The 27,766-nt window shown below is 43.6% G+C and overlaps 2 protein-coding genes across 4 annotated transcripts; one reads left to right on the top strand and one right to left on the bottom strand.

The window, feature by feature from the left end:
• The first annotated feature begins 409 nt into the window (after positions 1–409).
• On the top strand, positions 410–16,890 carry LOC133968897 (uncharacterized). The gene is made up of 15 exons (XM_062405144.1): positions 410–599; positions 1,793–2,977; positions 3,825–4,033; positions 4,557–4,728; positions 4,934–4,984; positions 5,367–5,470; positions 5,822–5,823; positions 8,162–8,709; positions 10,007–10,210; positions 10,287–10,448; positions 14,206–14,360; positions 15,028–15,288; positions 15,766–15,937; positions 16,111–16,152; positions 16,382–16,890. Exons 2-15 carry the CDS (start codon positions 1,859–1,861, stop codon positions 16,481–16,483), a joined length of 3,303 nt encoding a protein of 1,100 aa, XP_062261128.1. The 5' UTR covers positions 410–599; positions 1,793–1,858; the 3' UTR covers positions 16,484–16,890.
• A 7-nt stretch (positions 16,891–16,897) lies between these two features.
• Positions 16,898–26,037, bottom strand: nr2f6a (nuclear receptor subfamily 2, group F, member 6a). Of its 3 annotated transcripts, none has more exons than XM_062405141.1 (6): positions 25,197–26,037; positions 24,097–24,850; positions 22,761–22,855; positions 21,096–21,427; positions 20,635–20,881; positions 16,898–19,343 (listed from the first exon to the last, which is right to left on the bottom strand). In XM_062405141.1, the coding sequence occupies exons 2-6, from the start codon at positions 24,363–24,365 to the stop codon at positions 19,069–19,071; spliced, it is 1,218 nt and encodes a 405-aa protein (XP_062261125.1). In that variant the 5' UTR covers positions 24,366–24,850; positions 25,197–26,037; the 3' UTR covers positions 16,898–19,068. The 3 variants fall into 3 exon arrangements, with proteins under 3 accessions (XP_062261125.1, XP_062261127.1, XP_062261126.1); XM_062405143.1 differs by having other exon boundaries at positions 21,096–21,424; XM_062405142.1 differs by lacking the exon at positions 25,197–26,037 and adding an exon at positions 24,969–25,132.
• Positions 26,038–27,766: the final 1,729 nt, after the last annotated feature.

Raw genomic sequence — 27,766 nt, 5'->3', positions numbered from 1 at the left:
TTAATGCGTAAAGTACCACCATTCTGGGCTGCTAGATGCACTGTACAGAGTTCCAGAGGCAGAACTTCAATGTTTGAGTGGATTATACTTTTTTATACCAATTTCTTATCAATGAAATGCCATGAATCGAGGTCCCAGCAGCCTAAATGGACACCCAGGCTCTTCTGAAGCTCATGTTGTGGGCTACATGCATCATTTCAGGTTAACTTACCACCTACTCGCCTCCATTTTATTAATGTCAACAGTTTAACCTCTTACTCTCTTACACACTCTCTCTCTCCCTCCCACGGATTAACCGAGTAGTGCCAGTCAGCACCAGCACAGGGGCGGCTCAGGTTTAATGTTTAAACTCTAACTCCCCCCCCTACACACACACACACACACACACACACACAAACTGGCCAATCGCTCTGTGTGTGCTGAACGCAGCGTCCAGCACCCGGAGTGAGTCACCTGAGAGACTGAAGAGGCTGAGCTGAGTGGGCCTGGCGGACACAGCGGCCATTTTACAGTAGGTATCAGTTCCTGTTCCGTTAAAAACAAACAGCCAAAAGTCCTACGAGAACCATCAACCAGAGGGGCGAGTCGGGGTCAAACTGGTAAGCTAGGCTGGTATTCTTTTAAATCAAGAGTCTAAGCTTATTAATGTGTGAGTTATTAATGTGTTTCCATGGTGATATGCTGTGACAGTGTCATGACTGTTGTGTATTGAGAGCTCATGCAGCAGCTCTCTGAGTCACAGCTCAACTTAAACTCTCCTGTCAGTAGTGCAGTCTGAGCTGTGCTGCAGTTACACACTGTGACACACACTGTTACATTGTTTTGGGCCAAGTGTCGACGATCACACACTCAACACTTCACATCGCAGGTAACCATTTCACAAACGGTGCATGTGTGTTTTAGAAATCTTTCCTTTTTTCAATCATTGCAGGCATCATAGATTTCCTTTGGATCACATTCAATAAGAACCCTTTTAAAACTGGCCACTTGTCACATTATGTTCGACTATGAATATCACCTGTATTTCTTTTATATTCTACTGGTTAGATGACTTAACCATGTAAAGCTGATATGAGATTGTCCAAGTTTAAGATGTTTGTTATCTTTGCCAGGGTGTGTGTTATTTTCGGCTTTTTATTTTTATTGTTTTAGCAGGATTATGCAAAAATAAGGCATCAGGGTGTTGATCCAGGAAATCATTATTCACTTTCTCACCCATTGCGAGACATTTTCATTGGGTCAGAGAATCAGTCATTGATCTTGATCAAAAGAAATTAAGCATGTTTAGGGGAATGATCTTTATTTGGTGCCGATCCAAATAAAATGTGGATCTATTGCGTTAATAAGTATATACAGGCCATGTAGAAGAGTTTTTCAAGTGTACAGGTCCTATAAACAATATTTTGTTACTAACAATGGATCAGATGAGCATAATGTATATGAGAGGACTTTCTCAAAATGATCAAAGAAATTTTGTGCAGCATTCGAGTGTCTTTCAGCATTTTGCATCCATAAATGTGTTAATTAGGTTCAAGTTCCCTCAGAACCAAATGGCAGTGGCAATGAAATATGGAATATAACAAAAAACAAATTATGAGGGTTATCATGTCTCACTTCTTTATACAACCAAGGTTTATGAACGGTCGAATTAAATTCATAATCTGACTCTTGCCCTGTTTTGTTTTGAATCAAATAAACATTTTTAGTGCTGTTAAACGTGATAGATTTCAGAGCATATGATTATATGTTTGTGTTTCTTACAAATATTAATTTATCTTTCTTCCCTGTGCAGTTTCTCCCTCCCCATGTCTCATAAGGATTCGATTACGTCTGTCTCGCTGAATCATCAGACTTCAGCATGAGGAGCTGGAGCAGCAGATTCAAGGGACAAGAGCCTGACAGTGAGGCCCGGTCCTCCTCCAGTAAGAGAAACTCCATCCCTGATCCTTCGGTACCTGTGTGGGTCACTCACACACCCCCACCAGATGATATCACAGAAGATGGAAACTCAACAGGCCGCACATCCAGCACTCCACCGTATGCAGGAGAAGATGATGACAAAAAAGGGAGCATGAAGGACAAGCTGAAGTCCCTCATCCCTCAGTCATGGGGGGGCATCCTCCATGAATGGGCAAGAGAGAGCGACTCTGAGACCAGCACGACAGGGATCCAGATCTTTCCTAACGGGACCAGGGTGAGTCCTCCTGTAAGTCCACTGCTCGAGCGCAAGAACTGGGCGGGATCGCTGAGCGAATCCAGCCAGAACTCCCATAAGCCTTTGCTCAGGGAGAGCCCCACTGATGAGTTTGGACGAGGCCCAGGAGAGGAGTCTCTGCTCAGCAGCATCCACCCTGCAGAGCAATACGCTGAGAAGCTGGAGGTCTACAGACAGAAGTACTCCTACTTGAAGTCCTGGCCAGGCCTCCTTCGACTTCTGGCTGGACTTCAGCTCCTGTTTGGGGGCATGGTCTTGGCCTGTGTCATTGCCTACATCCAGAAAGACAGTGAGTGGTCCAACATGTACGGACTCCATAACGATGCGTACAACAACGGGCTCGGAGTGTCCGGATACAGCTACAGAGGCCCCATGACTCCCTTCGTCCTGGCTGTAGTTGGAGTCACCTGGATCATTACCCTCTGTCTCCTGGCGGTGGGGATGACCATGTATTATCGCACCATCCTCCTCGACGCCCCCTGGTGGCCTCTGACGGAAGCCTTCATCAACGTGGCGCTGTTCCTGCTCTACATGGCGGCAGGGATTGTATACCTGAATGACTTGAACCGTGGGGGGTTGTGCTTCATGACGATGGGCGTCAACCCCATCATGGCCAACCTGTGTCGGGTTGATGGGGGACAGATGGCGGGAACGGCCTTCGTCTTCATCAACATGACTCTGTATCTGGGAAGCTTCCTGGTTTGTCTGAAGATGTGGAGGCATGAGGCTGCACGTACGGAGAGAGAGCACTTTGGGAATAAGGTAGAGTTCAAATATGAAGTCTTATTTTTTCATTTTGTCATGTTTAAATTTCCAAGGTTCCTACGGGGAGGTGCTTACGAGGGCCGAGACATCTCATACATGTGCATGTAGCAACAAGAATGTAAAAGTCAAAACAAAAACCCCAAACGGAAACACCTTTGTTTGCTTCCTTTATCTTTAATTTATCTTTGCAGATCTCTTATCAGTTTATCATCTTGTCGGCTCATTTCAGGTATTTGTGTCATGTCAAATGCCACATTATTGCAGACAACAGTAAGTGATACTAATATTGATTGCAAATGCGTCTGCAACAGCCCCCACAAATAACAGTGGCAGAGCAAATCCAATAAATTGAGTCAGTCAAGACAATCTGCAGGGAGCATGCTGCCCGTCAGTATTGATATGTAAGCGTTTTCCTGCTGGGTGATGCTGTGGCAGTCGGCCAGGATTTTTCCCAAAGCAAAAGTTTTTCTTGACTTTGTTGACCATGTTGTCCACTTTTTACAAATATATAGATGTGAGAGCCAACTAAAGGTACTGTACATTTCCTACTGATACCACGCTGCTTCATCAATGCAGCTTTTATAATAACTTCAAAAAGGTGGTGGTATGATGCTGATTCTGAATTATAAGAAACAGTTATACATGTAAGTGCTGTTATCACTAGAGAGGTCTGCTTTTAACAGAGGGAACCACTACAAGCAACTGACACTGAGGGATCTAACAATGTAACCGATAATTTGTCCCTTGGTTTCTCAGAGCGTCTTGTAATGACACCAGCCAACATGCATTATTCATTTGATGGTTTAGAGTTTTCCGACTAATGCTCTTTCTCTTTGACCTTTAGCCTCGGGAGGGGTTTCACCAGTCCATCCCACTGGCCACTACCAAAACAAAACGGATATCGTTCAGGGATGAAATGGATAAATCTCTGAATAAAGACCATATCGGTCCACATTCACTTGTCCCTGAGGTCCACAAGAACCCAGTCAGTCTGAAGAGAGACACAACGTCTGAATACACTCACAAAACATTCATCATCGCAGACTACATCATGTGAGTGAACATTTAAAGCAACACTGTGTAGCTTGTTACCAAGCAATAGCGCCCTCTGCAGCCACATTTCGCGATGTTGGGCTCTGTGTGCGAGTGATCAGCTGGTGGATGATCGCCATGATAACTGGCTTCCTAAACCAGAAAGCTGTAACAATTACACCAAACTCTGCTTCGAAATCTTTAAATTTTGTATGTCTGTGAATATTTGAGATAATCACAGTTTTTTTTGTGTGATTTCAAAGACTTTTTATCTAATCTACAGTTCAGCATTAAGCTCTTCAACTTGCTGGGTCAGGTCTGTTGAATTAAGCTGCGATTATCAGTCAGTTACATCTGAGCTCGAACCCAAACACCAAAGTTACATGGAACAAGAGCAGACGTCAGGGGGAGGAGTGGGAATAACCAGCTACCTTCAAACTAACCAGCTACCGTCAAATGGTTTACCAGTGTTGCTTTATATGCTTGATGTGGAGGATTTCTCTATGTACATTCAATTTTGATGTGATGCCACATCTCTCTGTAGGAAGTATCCAGAGATCAGCTCTGTGGAAGAACGGGAGAATTACAAAGCAGTTTTCGGTGACCAGTATCAGGAATACAAAGACCTTTACCGAGACATCAGCACCACGCTCGGTAAGTTCCGAGAGCTGGACACCATGATGACAGGAGTCCTCCGAGAGGGACGTAGCCACGAGGTGAGATGGATAAGTGATCAACTGTATTTAACTACTTGCATATATTATATAATTGATTTCTCTGACATGATTCCTAGAGATAATTTGTGGTCAAATGGTCACTAACTTACAAATGACCTATGATAATTAATGTGTTTCTGTACAATGCAGACTGTTGTATGTTTCACATCACATTCTGTTGTGTATCATTTTCTTTTTCCTCAAGGATCGGCGGAGGATTCAAAGCCTTCTGAAGAAGTATCGGCAGAAAAAGAGTGTAAGTGATGGATTTTGTGCAAAATGAAGGGGCACCAGTCTGCTCTGTGTCTGCTCAAGCTGAAGTAATAAAATAATTATTTTCCAATCATGACGGTTAAATCATAGCTGTATTAGGATTTCTACTGCTGTGTAAACACTCAGGTGCATTGTTTGCTCTTTTTCAATAAAGCTGCCCACTGATGCAAATAATGTTGCCTCCATTATGAAATGTGGTTCACTTTGGAAAAAGTCATTTAATGCTGCAGCTACATTACAGAGTGAATCAGACGAGACTTCAGCCGAAAGAGAGAGAGAGAGAGAGAAATTGAAAAGACAGATCTTGGTAATTAAGTTTGCAGCCACTAATCATTTGATTGTTTTGTGTGTCTGTTGGTTTACAGGACCCTGCCTTCCTGGAGAAGAAGGAACGCTGTGACTATCTGAAGGCCAAATTAAGCCACCTCAAAAAAAGGATCCACACTTTTGACCAGGAGACAATGACAAAGTGAAGAAAAAAAGGAGGCCCAACAAATCTACTCGCTTCACGTGTCCTTGTTGATTCAATGTATGCTTTCAGATTCAAGTTCTGCCAATAATCAAATTTTTTCTATACGAAGCAATTGTATAATTTTTTTACAATAAAGTTGTTTGCACTTGCATTTAGTGTGCCGTCTATTATTTTCAATTTGTATAATGGTTGGTCCTATGTTAACAAAACGTGATCTGCTTTGTTTAGTTACTTGGCCCACAATGGGTTTTTAGTTATTAACAGTTTTTAATGTCCACTGTCCTTACCTTATTTTTCTAATTTTGGCACAATCGACCTGTCTTCAAATGTCTGGAGGATAAACACTAGCGGTGCAGCATGAGGTCTTTTTAAGGTTGTGATTACTGGCACTTGTGAAGTGTTTAAAACAGTTAAAGTGATGAATGAAAAAGATCAGTTAAGTAATCTGGTAAACGTCACACAGAAAGACACCTTGACCAGGGGACCGAACCGGAAACCCTATTGCTGTGAGAAGCCATGCCACCCATAAATAATCTTCTATCAGCAAATCATTTTCTCAATTTATCGATTGGTCAATGAAATTATCAGTATTTTGTAATTGCAAGTCAGAATTTGGTGTGATTTGGACATGTGATACCTTCAATACTAAGTTGTGTTACATTTAAATAAACCAGTGACTAGTGCAGATAAACCAGTTAGGATGAATTTTTTCTAACTTCACTCTGCACACACACTGTTAAATAAAAAACTCTGCATTACAAACAGGCAGGTTTAGAATGGGCACTGCACTAGCTAGTTTAAATGGAAAACGTTTAACTATGAAAGTCTAGATTTATTTCTATTAATCAATTTAATTATACTTGACGATCCACCAATCAATCAACTGTTTCAGTATTTCATGAATATAGACAGTTTACAATATAACAAAGTAACACAAATAGTCCCTGTGCAGACTGGAGTGTTGTGTGTGTTGAGCAGCAGTCTGTGTCAGTGTCAGAGAGGCTGCCGTGGGAGCAGCAGGTGAGTCAGAGGCAGGTGAAGAGTTTCTCAGCTGGGACTCAGTCACTCTGCTGCTCCGCTGTGAGTCAGGCAGAACAGTCACTTTCATTTACAAGCTTCTTTTTTTTTACAGGAGAAAGTCTCCACCATAGACAATGATGAGGTTTATGACAGTAGGTGAAGGATATAGCTTTAAACGGACGTTCATGAATGAGGAGGTATGAGGGCGGCTGAGCTGGACTGGTGCACAGAAGATCATTTTCCTCTGGTGTTGGGTAAGTTCTGTAATATACAAGTTCTTAACGGTTGTTTTGTGAAATCGTACAACATTTAAATGGATATTTTCCGTTGTGTTTGCTCAGCTAGACCTTTTGAAAGTTTGGACTTTCATGTGTTAATAATTAACCCTAAAAAGCCTTCGGAAAACCGGCAGAATTTCAACATCCATATTATTGCAATTTATTTTCCTTTGGATGAAGCAGAGAGAATAGTGATACATAAAAAAATTGAGCCTGGTTTATGTTATAATGATAATGAGTACAAAAAAACTGATATATATTTACAATATTTGGCAATGATACAAGGAAATGTAATTGAGGGTTGATAATTGACAGATTAATCACAGATTTAGGTCTATATAAAAAGAGAACACAAATACATAGATATTGAATTAAGGTAAACATAAATGCATCTCTTCTACATTGTTCATGTAAAATTAAATTGGCAAACAGAGCTGAGATGATCTCTGTGAAAGGCTCATATCGACTGGTTTTGTTAAGCTAATTTTCAGAATCCAACCATCAAATTGGTTGGGCTGTGATTAAAAGTTATATGTTGTTTGTGGTGTTTTTTTCCTTCTCGAGAGAAGATTTGCAAAGTTAAATAAGATGTGCAAATGATCAACAACACAAACAAGCTCATCCACAGCTGACTGAGTTTAGTCCATGGCTCCCTCAGCGCTCTCTGTCAGGGTGCTGACACTCAGCAGGTACACACAGGTAAACTTACACACAGGGAGGGAACACTGTCTGCAGTTCTTCCCCTGCAGTAAACACCACGCATGGCTGCCCCGGCTCGCCTCTTATCGGCTGTCGGACTGAATTATTGAAGGCCGATGGGTTGAGTTGCTCAGGAGTTATGAAGTGAGGGTCAGCGATACCGAACAGTGGGGTCAGGGATGGGCTGAGGTGAACGAAAGGCGGGGGTGTTTAAAGCTGTAAATGTCAATATTAAAGCTGCTTTCAGACAGGCACTGAACTCCAGGAGTTTTCCAGAAACGTTGCAGAGGGGTTGTATGTGAGAACTCAAATGTCCGAGCCACTTGTTGCAGACATTTTCTGGAACCTTTCCTGCAATAAAGTGTCCGTAAAATGTCAGAGTGAGTCCATGTGAGAGTGAGGCGATGTATTAGAAATTAGAAGAAGTCTCAAATAGATAAACTTCAAAAGACAACAAGATCTGAGTAGATAGCAGCCACCACTAGTGGCAATATGCTGTACACAGAACACTGTGATTTCTACAGCTGAATTATACCTAAGGTCCTTGTTGTGAATGTTTTTTCCCCCGGAGAAAACCTCTAGAGGTCATATCTGAAAAGGGCTTGAGTTATGCATTGGTATAACACTATGTGTAACAAGGACATACTCTTACCAAGAATTGCTTTAATTTGATGTTTCCTTTCTCTTCCAGATGAAACTGAAGCATCATCCACCATGTATGACAGCCCCCCGGTCTACAGCCCACCGTACAGCACCGCGTCTCAAAGCTTCTATCCCACGAGGAGCCTCCACTCCCCTCAGAGCCAGTATGACTACCATCTCCCTCCAGACTCCCACCACATGGAGGGGAGGCCTCAACACTTCTACCGCTGGTTTTCACCACCGGGGTTTGTCAAAACCTTCCAGGGCGCCACCGTGCTCATGTGTTTCCTCATCTTTGCCTGCGTGGCTTCCACCCTGGTGTGGGATATGAATGGATTTGGGTATGGGGGTTTCGCTGCTGGGGCTACGGGTAGCGGTGCAGGGGCCGGGTCTGGATATTACGGTGGCAGCTACGGTTATGGCGGCTCCTACATGACGCCACAGTCCGCCAAGTCAGCAATGATCTCAATGGCAGCCATTAACTTCCTGGTTTCACTGGGCTTCCTGGTGGGGAGCTTCTCGCGGTCCCGGACGATGAGGGGGTGCAGGTTTTACCTGACTGTGTTCATCTGTGACATCATCTTAGCCGTGCTTCAGGTGAGTCTGCCTCATACAAAATTATGACTGATCACAGCATAGATATATATAAAGTCTAGATGTCTCGGCCAACAGAGTCGAAACGTCCGCACATGGCGGCCATCTTGCCACAGGAAGCTCGCCCACCCATAACATTGTGTTGTAGTGGTACGTACTTTTTAAATAACCATAACTTGCTAAATTCGATTCGATTTTTAAATGGTTCGGTTTGTTACAAACGTCAGAGATGTAGTTATGCCACTGCATACTTATGAATAATTATGTTATTTTCTAAAAAATAGAATAATGTTTTATATAGGTACAAGATTTCCCTTTACAAATATACATCAATATTTTTATTTTTATTTTTTTATTTAAAAAGTACATGTACCACTACCAACACAATGTTATGGGTGGGCGAGCTGCCTGTGGCAAGATGGCCGCCATGTGCGGACGTTCGACTGCGTTGACCGGAAACGCGGATGAGCCTTTATATATATATATCCATGGATCACAGGTTATACTGTCCACAGAGATGTAATAAGAGAACGAGAGATAAAGTGTTTCCAGTGTTTTGAACTTCAAGAGTCTTACTCGTTACACAGGTAACCATGCTGTAGACGCTTTGCATTCTGGTCTATTAAGCCTCATCTCTGCCGCTGAGTTCAGTCTGTACATTTTAGAAACATTAGAAGTGAAGTTGCATATTTCAACCCCACATCCCACTGTAGTATGGGGAAACTACAGTGGCATTCAGGGTACGTACAAATATGAGACACAAGACAAAACACACAAACCAATTCATAGTTTGGTTTGGTTTGTCCACTCTGGGCTACTGTAGAAACATGGAGGTTCAACAACTGTTCAACACAACAGTTGCCTATTTCCCAGTTACCAGCAGATTACAAGGAAATGTGTGTCTAGTAATCTGGTCAATATTCACGTGATCCATGCACCTATTACTCTATGAGAGCTGTGAGATGGTTACAAAAACAAAACAAAAGACTTGCTTATGAGATCCACTGTTGATGAAAAGAATGAAAGGAAAGATGAAATGAACTCCTGAACTTTATCCTCAGCCGGAAATATCTAAATGACCGGGTCAAAAACCGCAGTCGTATCAAATCTCACTGCTGGTCTGTCCGTAGCTCGTATTCCTTTAGCTGACACTGAGACACAGTGATACTATTACATGTGACCTTCAGATATTACACTTGGTAAGAAAAGAAGAAAATATACAAATTTGATGGTAGGTAGTGTCCAATGTTAAAATACTTGAACAAATCAATGGAGTGATGGAGCCTCTCTGTCGTTGAAGGGAATCATCGACATCATCTTTGTGATTGGCGTGAACCCGATGTCTCAGAGCTCACAGAGCATGTTGTACAACCCCATGCTGATGATGTGCCAGAACATCCAGGGCAGCCCCAGCTTCAGCGGCAGCGTGGGAGCCGGGTTTCCAGGCGGTTTCCCCATGTTCAATCAATACCTGCACCACTACTGCTACATGGACCCTGAAGAGGTTCGCTCAGTTGATCTGTTTTATCTCCATGTCTTCGATTGCATTCTGGTCCCTATCATTTACTTCCTTCCCTCAGGCGGTCGCGTTAGTGTTGGGTCTGATGGTGGTGCTGGCGTTGTCCCTGTCTGCTTACTTCGCCTACAAGACCCGCAGCAAGATTTGGCGCCACGGCAAGCCTAACATCTACTGGGACGATCCAATGGTCAGACCAGCGGAGGGGCGAGACGTGCAGGACTGGGTAAGTGAAAGCTCTCCCTCTTCTGAATGTATTTCTTCTGCTGGGGACCCGTCCAGGGTGAACCCCACCTCTCAAACAATGTCAGCAGGGAACAGGCTCCAGACCACACTGGGACCTTGAAAAATCTGAAAATTGGTTACTGCGCCAAGTTCTCCAAAATGACTTGTTTGCAAATATGTTTGCATTAGAAGTTCTTGGATTTAGTTTGAGTTGATAGAGGCCATGTTGCTTCTGTCTATTTCTCTATTACTTCCAGGCCGAGTTACATAACTTCTTGCAGACTCATCGTTGGTCTTTTCTAGCACATATTTAGTCTCACTGCTGATATGAAGTTGTTGTTTGATCTGTGTCTTTTTAGTGACTGCAGGGTTTCACCCGCTCACATTACTTGTTGCTGTTGACTCAGAGACTGTCTGTGTTTATCTGCGGCACACCCAGGTTTCACTCTGACTGATCATTAACCCAACAAGTGATAACGACGGCACAGAAACCACATAATATCCACAAGAAACACCTCAGGACCTCCTGAGAAAGGACAGAGGTCACGACACTCTTTAGAGTAATGAGCCAGGCGGCAAATTACAACTTGTTTGAACAGGTTTTTATCTCACACACATTTCCTGCGCACACATTTTTAAAGGATGGTGATAAACTGTGTAAATGAGTCATTGTGTTTCTCATCCAAAGAGGAAACGCTTAAAGGGATAGTTCAACTAAAAATTGATATTATTTCATTATTTACTCCCCACTATGGCGATGGAGGAGTTGGTGAATTGTTTGAGCCCACAAAACACTTTTGGATTTTCAGAGGTAAACAGCCAAATCCAACACAATTGGGGTAAATTGTGACTCCTACCCCTGAAACCCATTTTGTGGACACAAACATTCACCCAACCCTCCATCGGCAAAGTGAAATAGATAATGAGTGAATTTTCATTTTTGGGTGAAGTCTTTTTTTAACATTTTAACCCTTACATTATTATAATCCTATTTGACGTAATGATTGATTTTGTTTGATATGTTATGTATTATGATCGTTAGTTGATGAAATACTTTATTGCTATTTTTTATGGCACATTTATTGCCAAAATTTATTTTTTCAAAAGCTGTGGGTTGAAAATGGCTCATGACGCCACCTAGTGTTTCAAACTGTCTTGAACCTAACAGACCAATGTTAACATAGAGTAAAATGTCCTGGACGTCTCTATGTTATGACCTTCTTATAAATTGGAAGGATTTACACCCTCTACTCACAGATGGGCACCTCCTCACTCAGCAGTGAGCACTTGTGTGTGGGAATCTGCAAAGCTGCTTCTGTGAATGTGTAGGATGTTGGTAAAACCAATTCAAGCATTGAAATATTACATCCACATGGGAAAAGGGGGATTTTTTACAGGAGAAATAAAGGATCTCTGAAGACATTTTCCAGTTTTTCAGCTTTAGGGCCAAATCATCTCTGTAAAACATGCTGTAGGTCAAATGTAAACCTCTTTGCAGACAAAGGAGACGAAGGAGACTGACATAAAACAGATGGGTATCATGTAGGTGCCTGTAAAAGCTACATTTGAAAATATATGTAAAAATGAAGAAAATGCCCTCAAACAAAAAAATAATCTTCCCTTTTTGTATTTTGGCCTGTGGGTAGTATTTAACACAAAAACACTTTATTTTCAGTAAAAGATATGCATGACTCTGTGTTCCAGAAATATCTTGTTAAATATTTTTGCTAAATACTATCAGGAGCAGCATCCACCTTTAGCAGGTACTCATGGTTGTAGAACCTTTGTGAAAGCTGTGCTGTTTGCTCATCACAGCCGTAGCCTCACGTGGTATTTAGCAGCGATTCACTTATTAGCGTTGCAGTGTTTTATGAATGTATCATGTCCATCGTGACTCATCACGGAGAGGGGAGAAACATCTTCACTCAGTTTATCCAGTGAGGCCTTGGCCTACATACTGCCTATCACTGTAGAGCGTGTCTATCACATCGAGACGCACGGCCCATTCTGGGACACTCTTGTATCTCGGGGAAGATGCTTTGCCTTGCAGGGAGGCATATATAATGTATGTGGAATGTATAATGAATAAAAAGGCTTGAGTTGCCTCTGTGTTGCCGTGGGAGACCCGACAGAGCACGCTGGCGCTGAATGATTCAGTTTGTGGGGCGGCCGGCACACACTGGTGAGGATGAGACACCTGGCAAAGAACCAATTTCCCTGTGTTTTGTGCCACATTTTCATCTAACGCATGCTGTGGCCAATGAGAGAGGAGCGTAGGATACATACATTAGAAAGAAGCACTGCATCATTTTCCTGCATGTGTTGATTGCATTGAATGATAGGAGCAAATTCAAAAAGCAGGACAGAACTAAAGGGGATAAACATGATGTGGTTTCTTCCCCAGGGTCATCACTACACTGACCTCAAATATACACTGAAAGACAGTTTTTCATTGTGCAATACTCTATACTATCATCATTCACGTGTAATACTGTAGTGTTTTTTTTAATACGCATAGGGCAGTACTATATCATTCCTCACTTCCATATCAAAGTATATTTAGCTTTATAGTTTTGTGTGATATATATATCTTTTTATGATATTGTGTATTTCATTGGGTGCTCTTTTTAATTCAAGTTTGTTTTTGATTGCACAAAAGACAGGGAGAGCTCCTGATTTACCAGCACTCACAATGACAATAACGACTTTCTGAATCTGATTTTAGCTTTAGCAGAAAGTGATATTTCCCAAACACTGAGTGGACTCTGCAGTCACAGCCCCTTTACACATTCCCTGCAGTTTCTGTGAGGTTTCTTTTCCACGCGGCGGATCGTCCTCCGCCGGCACATTCATGAGATCCGTATCACAGGCTGCTTCTGCCAGACACTCACATTAGCTCACTAGATCCTCATCCTTTGTGGCTCCACTCCGATCCAGAAATAGGTCAAAGACTAGAAGTCATTAATGATGCATTAGACAGTATGACAGCAGAGTATATGTGAGGTACAATGTAGCTGTGGTGTTTGGCCTGTCTCATTTAAAGGGTGTTTTCTTTAGGCTATGCATGGTATTTGTAATGTTGTGTGTTTTTAATGTAGCTGTTCTGTTTGATCAGCACAGAGAGAGAGAAAAGAGAACTGGTTCTCTGCTGCATGTTTACCTGATGAAGAAGGAAAAAAATGGAAAAGCATAATGTTTGATACATAAGTAACAAACATGTGGTGGTGATAAAGGCACACAACCTGTAACACACACAGGGTAATACAGTTTTAAAAAATTTCCCATTTTTCTCTGATAGTTGATGAAAGAAAATATTTGACACGAGACACCGATGATCTTGGTAAACCTGGAGGAGGAGACTTCTGCCCTGCAGGGCTGATGTGTGCCTTTTCTTTTACTGCCGTGTGTCGGTGTGTGTCCTTGTATCTGTCTGGCCATGTGTGCACATGTCTGGCACTAACACGGTCTCTCTCATCATTGTGCTCATCCGTATTAAAACAACTCCTCCGTTTGCTGCTCATTTGACGCATTGAGTAGAGAAACTGCTCTTGTTTTACCAGCATAAAAAATGCATTTGAATCCTCCGCAAGATTTTCTTGTGTGGGGCTAAATATGGTTTCATACCTCCGAATATTGAAAACCGAATCATTTGTATGATCTGATGTTGTGGATTTTCTATCGTCTCCACATAAACAGAATCAAATGAACCAGGGTCGACATTAAACAAATTGATGCTGACTTTCTTGACGCTGTCTCAGGTGAACTCTGATGGAGACATGCGCAGCATGCAGCATGCGCCAACTGTTGTTGCGTCAGAGAGAGGGGCGCCTGACCTCAGGGTGGGGAACAGCGTGGTCTCCTACAGCAACGCCACAGTCAGCCTCCACAGCGAGGGACAATACAAGAGCAACAGGTGAGAGATGGTCACAGCCGCAGTATGGTGGGGATGATTCAAACGTGACACAATGAGGATAAAAATGAGGCTCTGTTTGTTTTTGTTTACTCTTAAGCTGTGTGAAAGAAGTATGTTGTGATGTTTGATTTCAAATTGTAAAAAGTCACAGAATGGGCTCAGAAATATTCATTAGTTTACCTCAGCACTGATACTCTCATAATAATTCCACTTTTGTATACCAACACTTGAGTAAATGATTCTGTGAACAGTTTTTAGGTGAAATCTTTTGATGCTGTCGATAATGGCCTGTTGTTTATTTGTCAGTCCTCTACTTTGATCCAGTCTTAAATATCTCAACTGCTGTTTGATGGTTGTCATGAAACTTGTGTAGGGAACATTCATAGTGCCAAAAAAGACTTGATTTCCTGACATTTACTCTAGCGCCACCAGCAGGTTAGAATTTTAACTGCTTCAACCTGCCAAGACTGGAGCAATGTAGCATGACATATATATATGGCCTCTTATTCATGACAACCAATAATGTTTGGTATCTCTGGTTAAAATGTTTCCCCCAATTTTCCAGCTCTAAGTAATCCTAAATTGTAAAGTGTGTATGGACGTGGCTGTGTATACGTCCAACCACGTATGTGCATTCACTCATCTACACATGTGGCATCGCCCCCAGTTTCTCTGCTGACACCTGTAAACCCGTGAGCGCTGAGCCTCTGTACCAGAACAGCAGGGTCACGGTTTACTCCAGCAGCTCCTCGGACGAGCCTGACAGCGTCCGAAAACCTCCTCCTCAGCATGTGAGGAGGAAAGAGAGGAGAGATCGAGAGCCGCGGCCCGCTGCTCAGGGGATGGTTGAGTCCCAGTACGAAACCGGATACACCACAGGAGACACCGGAAATGAACTGGACCAGGATCACACAACTCATCTCTACAGGTGGGTACTGCTCTGCTGATTTACCGTGGGGGGGGGGGGGCTGTATCATGTAAAAAAAAAATTAGGAGGTGCAAGATAGAAATGGGGCACATTCCAATATTTTAGGCTGAATATCATTCATAATAATATATTATTTGGGATGTTTTGGACATTGAAACTCTACAATGTTGAATATGAGCAAACATTTTATTTAACAGCATCATTGTCAATATTTTTTTAACATTGGTCAAGCCCAAATGAAAGAATTTAAGAATCTACGTGAAACTGTGTTGTTTCCTGAAACACAGTTTTCATACTATTTGATAAAAATGCTGTAAAAGCACAAACACTGTTAATTATCACCAGCGTCTTTAAGTTGGCCGACTGTTTGATTGACTTTAAGTTAATCAGACTTTCCCCCTCTATATTTGCCATAGCCCCCACAATGGTTTTTATTTAATAATAATTCCATGTCTCCACATTAATATCCCACTGCAGGCTGTACCCAGAGATAACTGCAGACGAGCAGCGGCAGCAGTACAAGCTGGAGTTCGACTCTGATCTTACCCGGTACAAGAGGCTCTGTGCCGACATGGACAACGTCAGTGACGAGATGCACAAGCTGAGCCGAGAGCTGGACGCGATGGACGAGAGCTCCGTGAAATACCAGGTGAACAGGAGGGTGGGATAACTCAGATGCAGATCGTTTATTTATTCATCCGTGTTTGTGTGTTTTTTTTCATTAGGGTTGAAGATGTACTAGATCATGGGCTACATTTTTTCCGAAAGTACTTACATTTTTTATGACACAATTTCTGATGGATTGTGTGTTTCTATTGTCAGGGTGTGGCGGAGGAGTATAACCGACTGAAGTACCTGAAAAGGGTGAGTGCATTTAGATCTGTGGCATCATGTGAAACTATAAAGCTGTTAAAGACATGTTACGTGTTGTTATGAATGTGTCTGAACCGGACTATCTCCTGGTGTGTTCTGCATGTTACAAACTCCTGGAAATATCCAGACCCAATTGTAGTTTGTGTCTGAAAACGTCTCTAGTGGCCACTTCTGTTAGAGTTGATCATGTTAATAGTTAAATATCTTCTCTCTCCTATAGACACCGGACTATCAAGCCAAAAAGAAGCAGAGCAAACAACTTCGACAAAAGCTTTTCCACATCAAGCGTCTGGTAAAGATCTACGACCAGGGTCTTTGTTAGTGTCAGCCATTCGGGTCACACGACCGAGGATGAACACTGACAGTGCAATACAGTTTCACTGCTGTTTGAAGTGTAACAGTTCAGCCCAGCCCAACAAGACAAACTCAATCTCAGCTCTGGCACTCAGTGTTTACAGCCCCTATGTTAACTTTATTAGCTTTGCAGCCGTCAGAATAAAGCGAGCTATGGACTTTACCCTGTGTGATTGTAAATGTCTAACTGGCAGTTTTCATGTTGGAATTTTTCGAACCTTGCATATTTACCTTTGTTTCATTTCAGCAGCAGTTGAGATCATATTTTAGGGCCTAATGAAAGTTTTTTGTATGAAGATAGTGTGAAGATAGACATGAGCGAGGACAAAGATGACTGATCATGTAAATAAGAATTAAAACAATTGTATCAATACACTTATGCCTCGATGGTACATGTTGCAGTGTTTATTTGGCATTCTTCATACAGATGTAATTACAATTTTTCAAGTAGTTTGAAAAAAGAAACAAACGTAACAAAAGACACGGTCATCTTTTGATTTTTTTTTTAATAACATTGCCATACACAGGACATTTTTAAAACTCAAGAACTCAGTAACACAAAGATAAGAAAACATTAATAGTATATTTATTTTGTTTTTTCTCTCTCCCTCTTCATTCTCTACGACATGTTTTTATGAGAATCGCTGCCTGAAATGAAGAACACCCAAATAACTTTCAGAAAGAGCGGCGGCAGATCAAGATGTCCGATCTGTTAATTTTTGTCATTTTCATGTAAATGCTGAAACAGTTCTATTCAGTGTTGATTTTATTTGGTTTAAAATCAACAAGTGACTCCGTAAACTGAGGTAAAAATCAATGTGGACCGGCAAAAATCGCTAGCCCCGTCTCCTCTTAACTCGTCACAGACCGTGTGATCTATTTTGGCATTGAAAATCCTCAAAGTGCACCTTCATTCAACACAAGGTCGTCACTCAGTGCAGTTCCGACTCCGATGTCTTCGATATGAGATCATGTCTACGTCACGGCCGCTGTCACAATGGCATGACGGTCAGCGTCCGTGTGGACGTCTGAACAGATGACAGAGGTATTTTTCATGTAAATACATATAGAAAAAAGAAAAACGTTTAGGAACTAACAGAGAAAGCAACACTTTCAAATGAATCTGGAATTACAGAATGTAAAAGAAGGAAAGTCTCAACTTAGCAGAGATCCAAAACAACATTTGAACATGCAAGAGGACAAAGCTGGCTGTAATATATATACACACACACATTGATTTCAATACATTTGTCAAGGGGATCAATGCCTCCAGAAACAGCACTGGTTGACTGGTTGCGTTGGTTATAAACTCTTGAATCACCAGCTTTATTTGAACTCATTATGTTGATTTCGATAACGTACTGGAACTTAAATTTGCAAGTCAGCCTGATGTTTCTTTAGAAAAAAAAAAAAAAATGTCATAGCTGAACTCGGTCAAACTCAATCAAACCATAAACTAAAATCACTTTGGGTGTGGTTTCTTTCTTTAAAGGTACGAGACGAATGTTTGTAACACTCATAGGACTCATTTCCTGTTTTGTCGCTGTCCCAAATTCAGACTGAATAACAAGGCAGTTGTCAAAAAAGAAGGCGGTTTCTGGTGAACGACATTTACAGAGGTTTGTGTTTAGGAAATATCAGACGAAAGCATTCTGATGTCTAGTGAGGTATTAGTCCGTTCTCGTGTAACTGTGGCTTTTCGTTCTTAAAATCGTACAGCGACAGTGAGCCCTGTGAATGACGTTAAATGCATGGTTCACTGGATGGTGAGGCAGTCACAGGAGTCCCATCAGCTCAATTTCTCTCAGTTCGCTCTTTGTACTCATTTTTCTAGTTAGACTTTGGTGAGTTTTTCCTTGGTTTTGTATTTAAGTTTCCGATTCTTCTGAGCAGTTCGTCGGCATCCTCCTCCAGCACTGAGGTAAGAGAGCGGTGGATTCAGAATCCTCTTTTCACCAGCGAGGCCCGTCCTGTGTCTTATATTCATGTTCATAGCCCAACCACCGCTTTCTGATACGTTTAACTGTTCGATTAAGAGTCAGTATGATTATGATTGTAATGTCGTGATTAAAAACATCACTGTTTCACAAATGTCGAGTCATGGAAAATGAGCCCACTGCTGACGTTTAGTGACGGGGCAGTTTTGTACTGCAGGGTGGTGCTCCCCTCTACATGACAACTGCAGCGTCTTTATTCGCTATGGTGCGTAGGTGGTGACATGACTGGCTGTGGAGGCCATATCGGAGCGCAGCATGAGGAGCTGTTCTCTGGCCTGAGACCTGGCCCCGAAACAACCAGGTTGGCAACAAGTCAGATCCCGCCTGGCACCGGCTCCCTTGTCTTCTCTGGTGGCCCGGGTGGAGACAGAGGGCTTGTTTCATAAGGGGAGGGGGGGGAATAGAGCAGTTACAGTACAGTTTGTGTGAAGGCCAGCTGGCACTGCAGTTTGCTAACCACACAGATGGATAGTGATGAGTCAGGAGGTTTCCTGTGGGTCCTTGTCGTCATTAATCCCAAAGGGAGACCTCGTCCATCGGCAGGGTGAGGGGGACGCTACTGTCCTGGGACATAGGGCCAGCTGATGGAGCTTCCGGAGAGCTGCATGTCACGGATCAGCGTCTCGATGGGTGTCTTTCCTACCAGGCGCATGAAAAAGAGCTGGGAGATGAGGCTGGCGGGCACGGCGCGCAGGGCGGGGAGGCGCAGGAGCAGGCGGCCGAAGCGCTGTGGCTGGCTCGGGTACTGCATCCTCTCGTACTCCGTCAGAGCCACCTGAGCCTTCTCCTGCAGAGACTCCACGTGGACGGGGTCTGTCAGACCACAGGCATCTGAGTGGGAGGGAGGGAGAGACGGTTACTTAATAGTGTGGGCAGGTTACATAAAGAGTCGTGATGAGCTGAGAGGCACTTTGAAATACTAGACAATAATCTGATAGAGTAATGTTGTGTGAGGAAACCAAACTTACTAAATCAAAACATAACTATTACCAGTGGTCATTAAGATACAAAAAAAGAGAGCTTAACATTTTAAAAAGGTGGCGTTCATAATTATTTCTAAGAATTAGATGCACAGTGCTATAATTAAACTGGAAAAAATAGCACTCCGATATATATATTTACGAAAAATGTATTTTTGCTTGGACTTTTTGAGTTGCATGCCCCATCCACAAAGGAGGTGGGATTTTCCATCTTTACCGCAGGGAACCACCAGGTGGCAATCGAGACTCTTTGGCTTCTCTTTTGGGAACCCTTCATGTTGTCCAGTCTATGGACAGCACCAATTATACAGAATTTAAATATTACTGCATGTTCATGAGTATGCCAGGAGATGGGGCCATAGCAGGTTTCCTTCTGACTGTTACCAACACTCTTCACATGAGGATCAGTTTAATGGTTTAGTGTTTAAATGTCTTCTGGGGCTCTGAGTAATCCTGTGCTTGGATAATACCAATCACATGTTCACCAGACAGGGACAGTCTAATGACATTATCCATTAACTTGCACTGTTTTATATTGACACACTAGAGAATGGGGATGCAGGGATTGCAGTTGATCCTTGGGTCGGTTTGGTAGGATCATTGAAATTTCAGGTTAAAAAGCAGGCTGGTTCAGGTGGGTGAAGCAGGCATCCTACATAATAAAATAATTAATTACATTCTTTAAAATGTAATCGACAAAGAAAAATTATCGGGCAGCCGGGCGCATCGTTGAGGCCGGAACTTTAGTGCAGTTTGCAATTACCAGTCAATGAAATCATACTCGGACCGTGCAAATTGAATGTCCAGTGCGCAGGAAGCATGTCTGTGTGCATTTGGTCTTGCAGTATACTTGAGGTGTACTGGGTGTTTATAACCAGACTTAGTTTTATTACTCTTATCCTTCCCTTTAAGTATGTTTATCCTATGACAATAAATATTTTTTGTAATGGGTGATAGATAGTTTACAGATTTACATTTTTGGTGTGAAGGATGTGTAAAAGCCAATATATTTAAGCCGCTGGTCTTTTACATTTGTATCTCACAAATCCAACAAATTCATAGACGTGTGACACTCACTTGCTGGAGAAACATTTTTAAAGTGGCTTCCTTGAATGTACAATAAGAGCAGATGAGACACTCACCTGGTGAGAAGAGAGCGATGGCCTTGAGACAGCTGTACTCAGCGGAGTCCACCTGCAGCCTGGTCAGCTTGTCCACCTGGTCCTGGAACACCCTCACCTGGTCCATGAAGGACACCACACGCTCTGCGGACATGGGCGAGGAGTGGAAGCCGGCCGCTGCCAACAGGGGAGCCATGTGGAGCGGCAGAGCCGACTGGGCGGCGTTGAGGATGAACAGCTCGCTCCAGCTCAGCCTCAGCAGAGCCACCTGTGGATTTGATGGCATGTTAATCAGATGCCCCTACACTGTTATCATCTATTTTTAATGTTCACTGTGTTCATTGTATATTCATTCTTGATGTAAACATGATTCCTCCACCCTTTTCAGGACAGTTGTTTTCCTGTAGCCTATTTACTCTCTGTTAACCGGAGAAACTCATCAATGTTGCTTTATACTTTTATATGAGATTGAATCCACTGACCTGGTCGGAAACAGGCAGCTCAGGGAAATAAGGGATGCTTCTGGCCCACTCCACGGTGCTGAAGAGTAGCCGAGCAGCCAGCTCACAGATATTGTCGATTCCCATGGCGTTATCTGGACCGGCCTGTTGGTTGTACTGGTGCCCAAAGCGACTGCTCGGATATGGCTCAGCTCGCAGCAGCTGAGAGATGAGCTCCGACACCGGCTGACCTCCGCCACTTCCTCCATTGTTGTTGTTGTAAAACTCACCACCTCCAAGGCCACCGGCACCCCCTAGAGGTGTGATGGAGGGGCTGAGGCTCGGCTGAGGTGGGATGCGACCGCGTTGAACTGCTGTAGTTAGGTTGGGGGACAAAGGGGAGGAGAGGAGAGGCGAGGGAGAGAAGTAGAGAAGATGAGGAGGACAAGAGAAAATGGTGAAGGACAAGGGGAGGATAGGGGGGGGGGGGATTTGGAGGTAAAAATAAAAGGAAAAAAAGTTAAAACGGAGTTCATCGAGTGGTGAACGTCAGATTATCAGCAGACAGGTTTGACGTGATTAGGAAACTACTCACTTAAATTAAAAGGAGGCACAATCGAGAAGACTGATCCCTCATCGTTAAATTCTAGATTAATCTACATGCATGAGTCAAGAATTTCCTTTCTATTAGAACTTTTACTATCTGCGATATAATTCTGAAGGACAATTTACAACATGTTGTTGCAGTTTTTTACCCACAGGAGACCGTTTCTATATATATATATATATATATATATATATATATATATATATATATAAAATATTTATATATATATAAAAAAAAGAGAAGACTCATCCATTCAGGTTTATGAATTCATGGAGTAAGCAACTGTGTCCTTGAGTAAGACACTGAATCTCTTCCAGGCAGAGGAATCCTGCTCTGTTACTGAATCTGACCCCTGACCTCCCTGTGGGGGCGGTCAGTGTCAGGGAATTTCTCTGTAGGGAGCCATAAAGTGTCTAATTAGCATGTTTATGATCTGTGAGTGTTACGTAAAGGCATCTCAAACACAAGATCACAAAAAAAAGCCCTATTAACAGAAATACATTTTCTATCGGTAACTAGTTGAAAGGTATGTATTCATTATTGGTGTATGTGTGTTTCTACCAGCAGGATATTGAGTAATGTGCTGCCAGGGCTTTGCCACTTAAGGTGAAAAATCCCCATATTGGATTCTTCTCCATCGAGCCAACAAGTCAGAGGTTTCTGCTTCAGCTTCAACCAGGGGCTTAAGGCTCTGGGACGCAGGTGTCTTAGCACTGTATCCCTCTCAGTCACTCTTACGCAGGCACTAGATTAAGCCACTTAGTACATGGCATTGAGCTGACACGCATGGCTAGCTCCGACATGATAGGGCCAAGACGCCCATGTGTGGCATTTTCCCTGCTCCTTGGAGCTCGCAGAGCTGAAGAGGCAAGATAATGGCAAAAGCTAATTTAACTAGGATTGATTTTTCGGTTTCCTTTTTTTAAAACAGCTGATGGGAGTAATGAGGAGAGTCTCTGAGGCTCTTCGCTAAACCAAATATATTCCTTTTTCCCATGATCAGATCAACTAGAGATCTTTCAACAGATACAGTGCCTCTCACACACTTTCTACAGGATCATAAAAGGATGAAAGATTTATGGATCGGGATGGACAGATACCTTCTTTGCGCATGCCCACACGGAAACACTTCTTCAGGCGACAGTACTGGCACTGGTTCCTGTGGTGCTGGTCAATCTGACACTCTCTGTTCGACCTGTGAACACACACACGATAATTTCAAATAAGTCAAGGTAGAAATAATCCCCCTGCACGTTTGCAACAGTCGTCCTATTTAGTACATCGAGTTTGGTAGCTACTACCTGCTACACTTCAACAATTTCTTGGTATTGAAATATGCTTCAGTGACAGCGTTGAAACTGTCAAAAACCACATGACAAATGTGTAAGTGATGCTTCTTTCAGGCTTATGAATGTGTGAAAAGAAGTGTTGCGGTGATAAATATGACTTAGTCTGCAGTTGAACTGATGAAGGAAATATCCATTAGCTGCAGTAGCCCTAAGACTAGAACTATAAATGTATGAGGTAACTCAATCACAATTAATACATTTGAATGAATCTGCATATGAAATATGACACTTCATCCCTTTAAAAGGCTAATGAATGACAGAGGTCTATGATTGACTCTAAAATAATTGATTGGACAGATTCAATCATATTTAATATTATGAATTAAGGCTGGATAATATATTTGACTTCCTTTATGAAATATATTGTTCAGTATAATACAATCTGAAAATCCTGCATATGTGACAAAAATATGTTGTGCTTGATAAATGAATAAAAGGATTTAGTATATTCTGAATATTTTTAGGCCCAAGACTTTTTGGGCAAGGGTGTATCCAGTGGTGGGTTTTAAGGGGGCACTGAACCCAAATGGAATCTGATTGGCGCCTGTCCTGTCAGTATTGCTTTTATACATTTACTTTTTGTAATCTTTTAACACAATGGCTTGGACAAGGAACTCATTAAAAACATTTTTTTAAATGATGTGCATCTTTGCTCAAAACTATAGAGCCAGCAGTCAAATGTGCACCCTACTCAATCAGGAACTGTGCATTGATGTTGGATCATTGGACCCTGTCTATAAATATATGGCCCCTGGTTTAGAAAAATCCTAGATCCACAACTGAATCAACTGATTATTTTACCCTTTATTTAAATCAACAAGCTATAGAAATGTTTAGGAATAAATATACTGACATCAGTATGTTGTTGAACACAGCCACGAGGCTCGTGTACGTGCAAGAGAGACAGCAGCCAGACACTACAACTCATTATATGACTCACATCCTCCTTCAGCATCAACTGTTTATCATCACACATGGGTACACAACCGTGTGTGGACCTCGAATACAAACAGTCATTTTTCTGCAGGACGTTTATGAACTACACAACCACGGATCTGAACGCCATTACCCAAGATGCCCCGCTCACCTGCAGGTGTAGCTCAGGTTGCGTCGGACGCTCCTCTTGAAGAAGCTCTTGCAGCCCTCGCACGTGAACACGCCGTAGTGCTTGCCGCTGGACTTGTCCCCGCACACCACGCAGTCCACCACGCACGCCTTGTCGTCGTCCCCGGCCTCCATGTCGCTGCCTCCCGCCTGCGGGGAGCCGTCCTCCTCCTCCCCCCTCAGGTAGCTCTTGTCCCCCAGCCCGTTGGTGCCCCCGTTTGGATCTCCCCAGCCCCCACTCACCATGGCCATCGCTTGGTTACCGAACCACCGCGGAGGGAAAACAGGCAGCCAAGATTCCTGGGTGCTGTCAGGGTAACATCAATGTCTAGAGACCCGAGAAGTCCCGAGGGTGCGCGTGGCCTTCACCTGGAGACGATCAGTCTTATCAGCCCGGCTGTGCCCTCATTGGCTGCTTGATTATGTCGGAGGGGAAACCAGTCCTCAGACTGAACAGGCCGATTTAAGGAGGGAAGACTCTGGTGTAGAGGAGGAGGGTGTTCGGCAGAAAAAACAAGAGCAGTCGAGTCTCCTCCCACTTCACTATGACCTGGAAACAGTCCTCACTGTGGCAACTTTTAGTTCTGCCTGCCTGTGTGGGTTTTTCCCCCAGTCCAACTCTGTCCTTTTCTTCCTCTTATCCAACTCCACCACTGCGCGTTGTGTCCTCCTCTGTTCTTCCCTGAGATGGTTGAAGAGACGACGGCCGGTCGGTCGAACGCCCTCAGACGAGGAACCTTTCACAGGGAACAATGAGTCAAACACACAGAACACATGATACAGAGCGAGAGCGCGAGAGGAGGAGGGGGGGGGGGTATTTACAAGCAAATAACTCTCGAGGTGAAAATCATTTACCGTAAACACAGTCTCACACCTCCTGCTCTGCCTCAGTAGCAACCGTAATGGCTGAAAAAAGACCTCGGTGTAGCTCGCCTTAGCACATGCCTGGAGAGGCTTTGACCACCCCTCCTTAAAGTAACCCGCACACCGAAATGTGTCCCCGCTCGCACCGATCCTCCCTCCTCTCTAAAAGGGAACTGTCTGGCTACACGTTCGCCTCCGAGAAAATGGTGTCAAGCTTACCTCGGTGTCAGCGCATGCATGTGCAGCGTCTCCGGCTTCCCTCGCTGGCAGATCGATCCTCCTCTCGCTCTAGATCTTCCTTCCATCCAGCGAGGCGGAGAGGGCAGCTCGCCTCCTCTCGTGCTGTAATCCTCTCAGCTGCAGCATGTTGACCCACAATGAAGACACCGGCTCAAGCAAATTCAACCTGACGTCCACACAGCAGCAGCATCCCTGTCATGGGGGCCGCGGGCTCCTTCAGGGCTCAGCCAGCTGCAGCAGCGGTCAAGGCGACGTGGACCAAAATACACAACGCGAGTAGATCCCCCAACACAAGGAAGTGCTCTCTCTCTCTCTCTCTCTCTCTCTCTTCAGCGCCAGTTGTAGCACGAGTCCTCGGCTGTGACAGTATCCTCTGTGCTGCTTCCTTTTCAGGAAATTTCAACCAAAAAAAAAAATGAAATAAAGCTGCAGAGAGTCCGCCTGCTCAGCCCTCCGTGGTTCCTGTGGTTCCTCTCCGGGCACTCATGCAGGCTTCTCCCTCCAACCTTTTGTCAATGCTTGCCCACCAAGAACTAATGACTTGCGGCCTAGCCCTGTGTGCTGCTTTCCGTCCCTGTGTGTGTGTCCGTGTGTGTGTGTGAAGCCTTTCCCTTTGGCAGGAGGTGGGGGTGGGAAAGGATGGGTGCTCCTCTTCCCCCTCTCTCTCTCTCTCCTTCCAGCTTCTCAGTCCACAAATCAAATTCTGATTCAAGAAAATGGCCAGAGCCGGAGACTGGCTGGATTTCTCAGCCTTTGCTCTTTCCCCCCCCTCCTCGTTCTTCTTTTCTCCTCCTGCCTGTTTTCCTCTAACCTATTTGTGTGTGTGTATGAGAGAGAGAGAGAGCGAGAGAGATCAAGGAAAGCAAGGGAGTGGGAGGGAGTGCATGCAGAGGGGGAGGGGGCAGTGTGTTTGTGTGTGTGTGTGTGTGTGTGAGTGTATGTGTGTGTGCGCTCCCAGGGATTTGACACTGCTATTCAGGCCCTGCGGTTACCATGGTGCCGGCTGCCTTATATGGCCATTGGAGTCAAAGAGCAAAGAGAGTGGGCTGTGTGGGGCAGCATGCACACACAAACACATACACACACACACACACACACACACACGAAGAATGTGGAGGATCTCTCTCCTCAGAGATGCAGAAAGCGTGACCCCAAGGCCACAAAAACCACTCCGGCAATACCAGATTACCCCGAAGCCCTGCAACAAATACAAACAAGCCCATCGCCTGCCCACCCTTTGTCTTTTAGAAAGCAACCGAACGCTGCCTCCCAAAGTTTTTAAACTCCAGTGCACAATTTTTACATAGCAGCACATAGGTGAGCTTTGTTTCTTCAAAGCGAGACCGGCTCTCCTTGTCCTCCTCCGTTTGAGAAAAAAAGGAAGACCTGCTTTGATCCTGGGTATACTTGCGAAGCGGCTTGCTCCAGAGCAGCTTATTGTGCTGGGAATAAAGGTTACCGTTTTGTGGTCATTGCTCATTTCTCAAAGGGCGTCTGTCTCCGCGCTTTGTGGAGCACATGGTGATTTGTGTTCGAGGTTACCCCGAGAGGTCAAGCTGACTTTCACACCCCTGTCACGGTAAAAAGCCCAGGGTCAAAAGCAGATAAAGAAGAGGAGAGGACACACAACAACCCTGGATAAGAGCTTTAAGAGATAAAGTGAGGAATCTGCTTGTAGATGTGCCGCTCTGCGTGGATGGGGGTTGCAGCCGCAGATAAAGTGGTGGTGCCTTCAGAGATTCACTATATTGCAACTTGTTGTCTTATCTAGGGAGCGATAGCAGAGATTTTATAGGCATTCTTTTCCCCCGTTGACATTTTTATGGCATTCCCTAAATCTAAACCCAGCTTTACCCCCCTGAAAATAGAATGTGTGTGTGTGTGTGTGTGTGTGTGTGTGTGTGTGTGTGTGTGTGTGTGTGTGTGTGTGTGTGTGTGTGTGTGTGTGACAGAGAAGCATTGTCTTGACCATTGTGCAGCTAATGGATCATCAGAGGGGTGTGTGTGTGTTAATTTGAATGAAAGTCCCTTTAATTAGGCCACTGTGCCTGCTTATTGTCACTTCTTGTGTTGGGAAAGATTAGGCTTGTCAAATAAAGGGGCCTTGTAAAGCCCTGTGTGCCTCAGTGTGTGTGTGTAACAAGATGAGATATACAACTGTTGTGTATCCGAAAATCAGCATATTTATGTTAATTGATTCTATTTGTTGTTGCTTTAGAGTAAATATCTGAAAAGTGTCATGTTCTATTTAAAGCGCCGGAGGCCATTTTTGTCTGGTTGATTATCTGTAAACTTAATTTTAGTTTTTAGATCTTCTGTAATGTAAATTAATTTGAGCACAGTCACTGGTGTCAGCTAGCTCAGCCGCTCCTCCACAGCCTACTCAAGTAGATAATAGGTGGGCTCGACTTAATGCGGCGCTGTGCAGCACTGACTTATAGTGATGCATGCTGGTCCTAACACAATGCATGCAGGTTAGAATTTTTGTCCGACTTTATTCAGGGCTGCAAAACGTCCCCAGGTCGATTGACCTTAAAACATCACAGGAG

Source organism: Platichthys flesus, chromosome 14 (genome assembly GCF_949316205.1).
Source record: "Platichthys flesus chromosome 14, fPlaFle2.1, whole genome shotgun sequence".
NCBI lineage: Eukaryota > Metazoa > Chordata > Actinopteri > Pleuronectiformes > Pleuronectidae > Platichthys > Platichthys flesus.
Note: the sequence above shows the minus strand (reverse complement) of the source record. Positions and strands in the feature narration are given on the sequence as shown.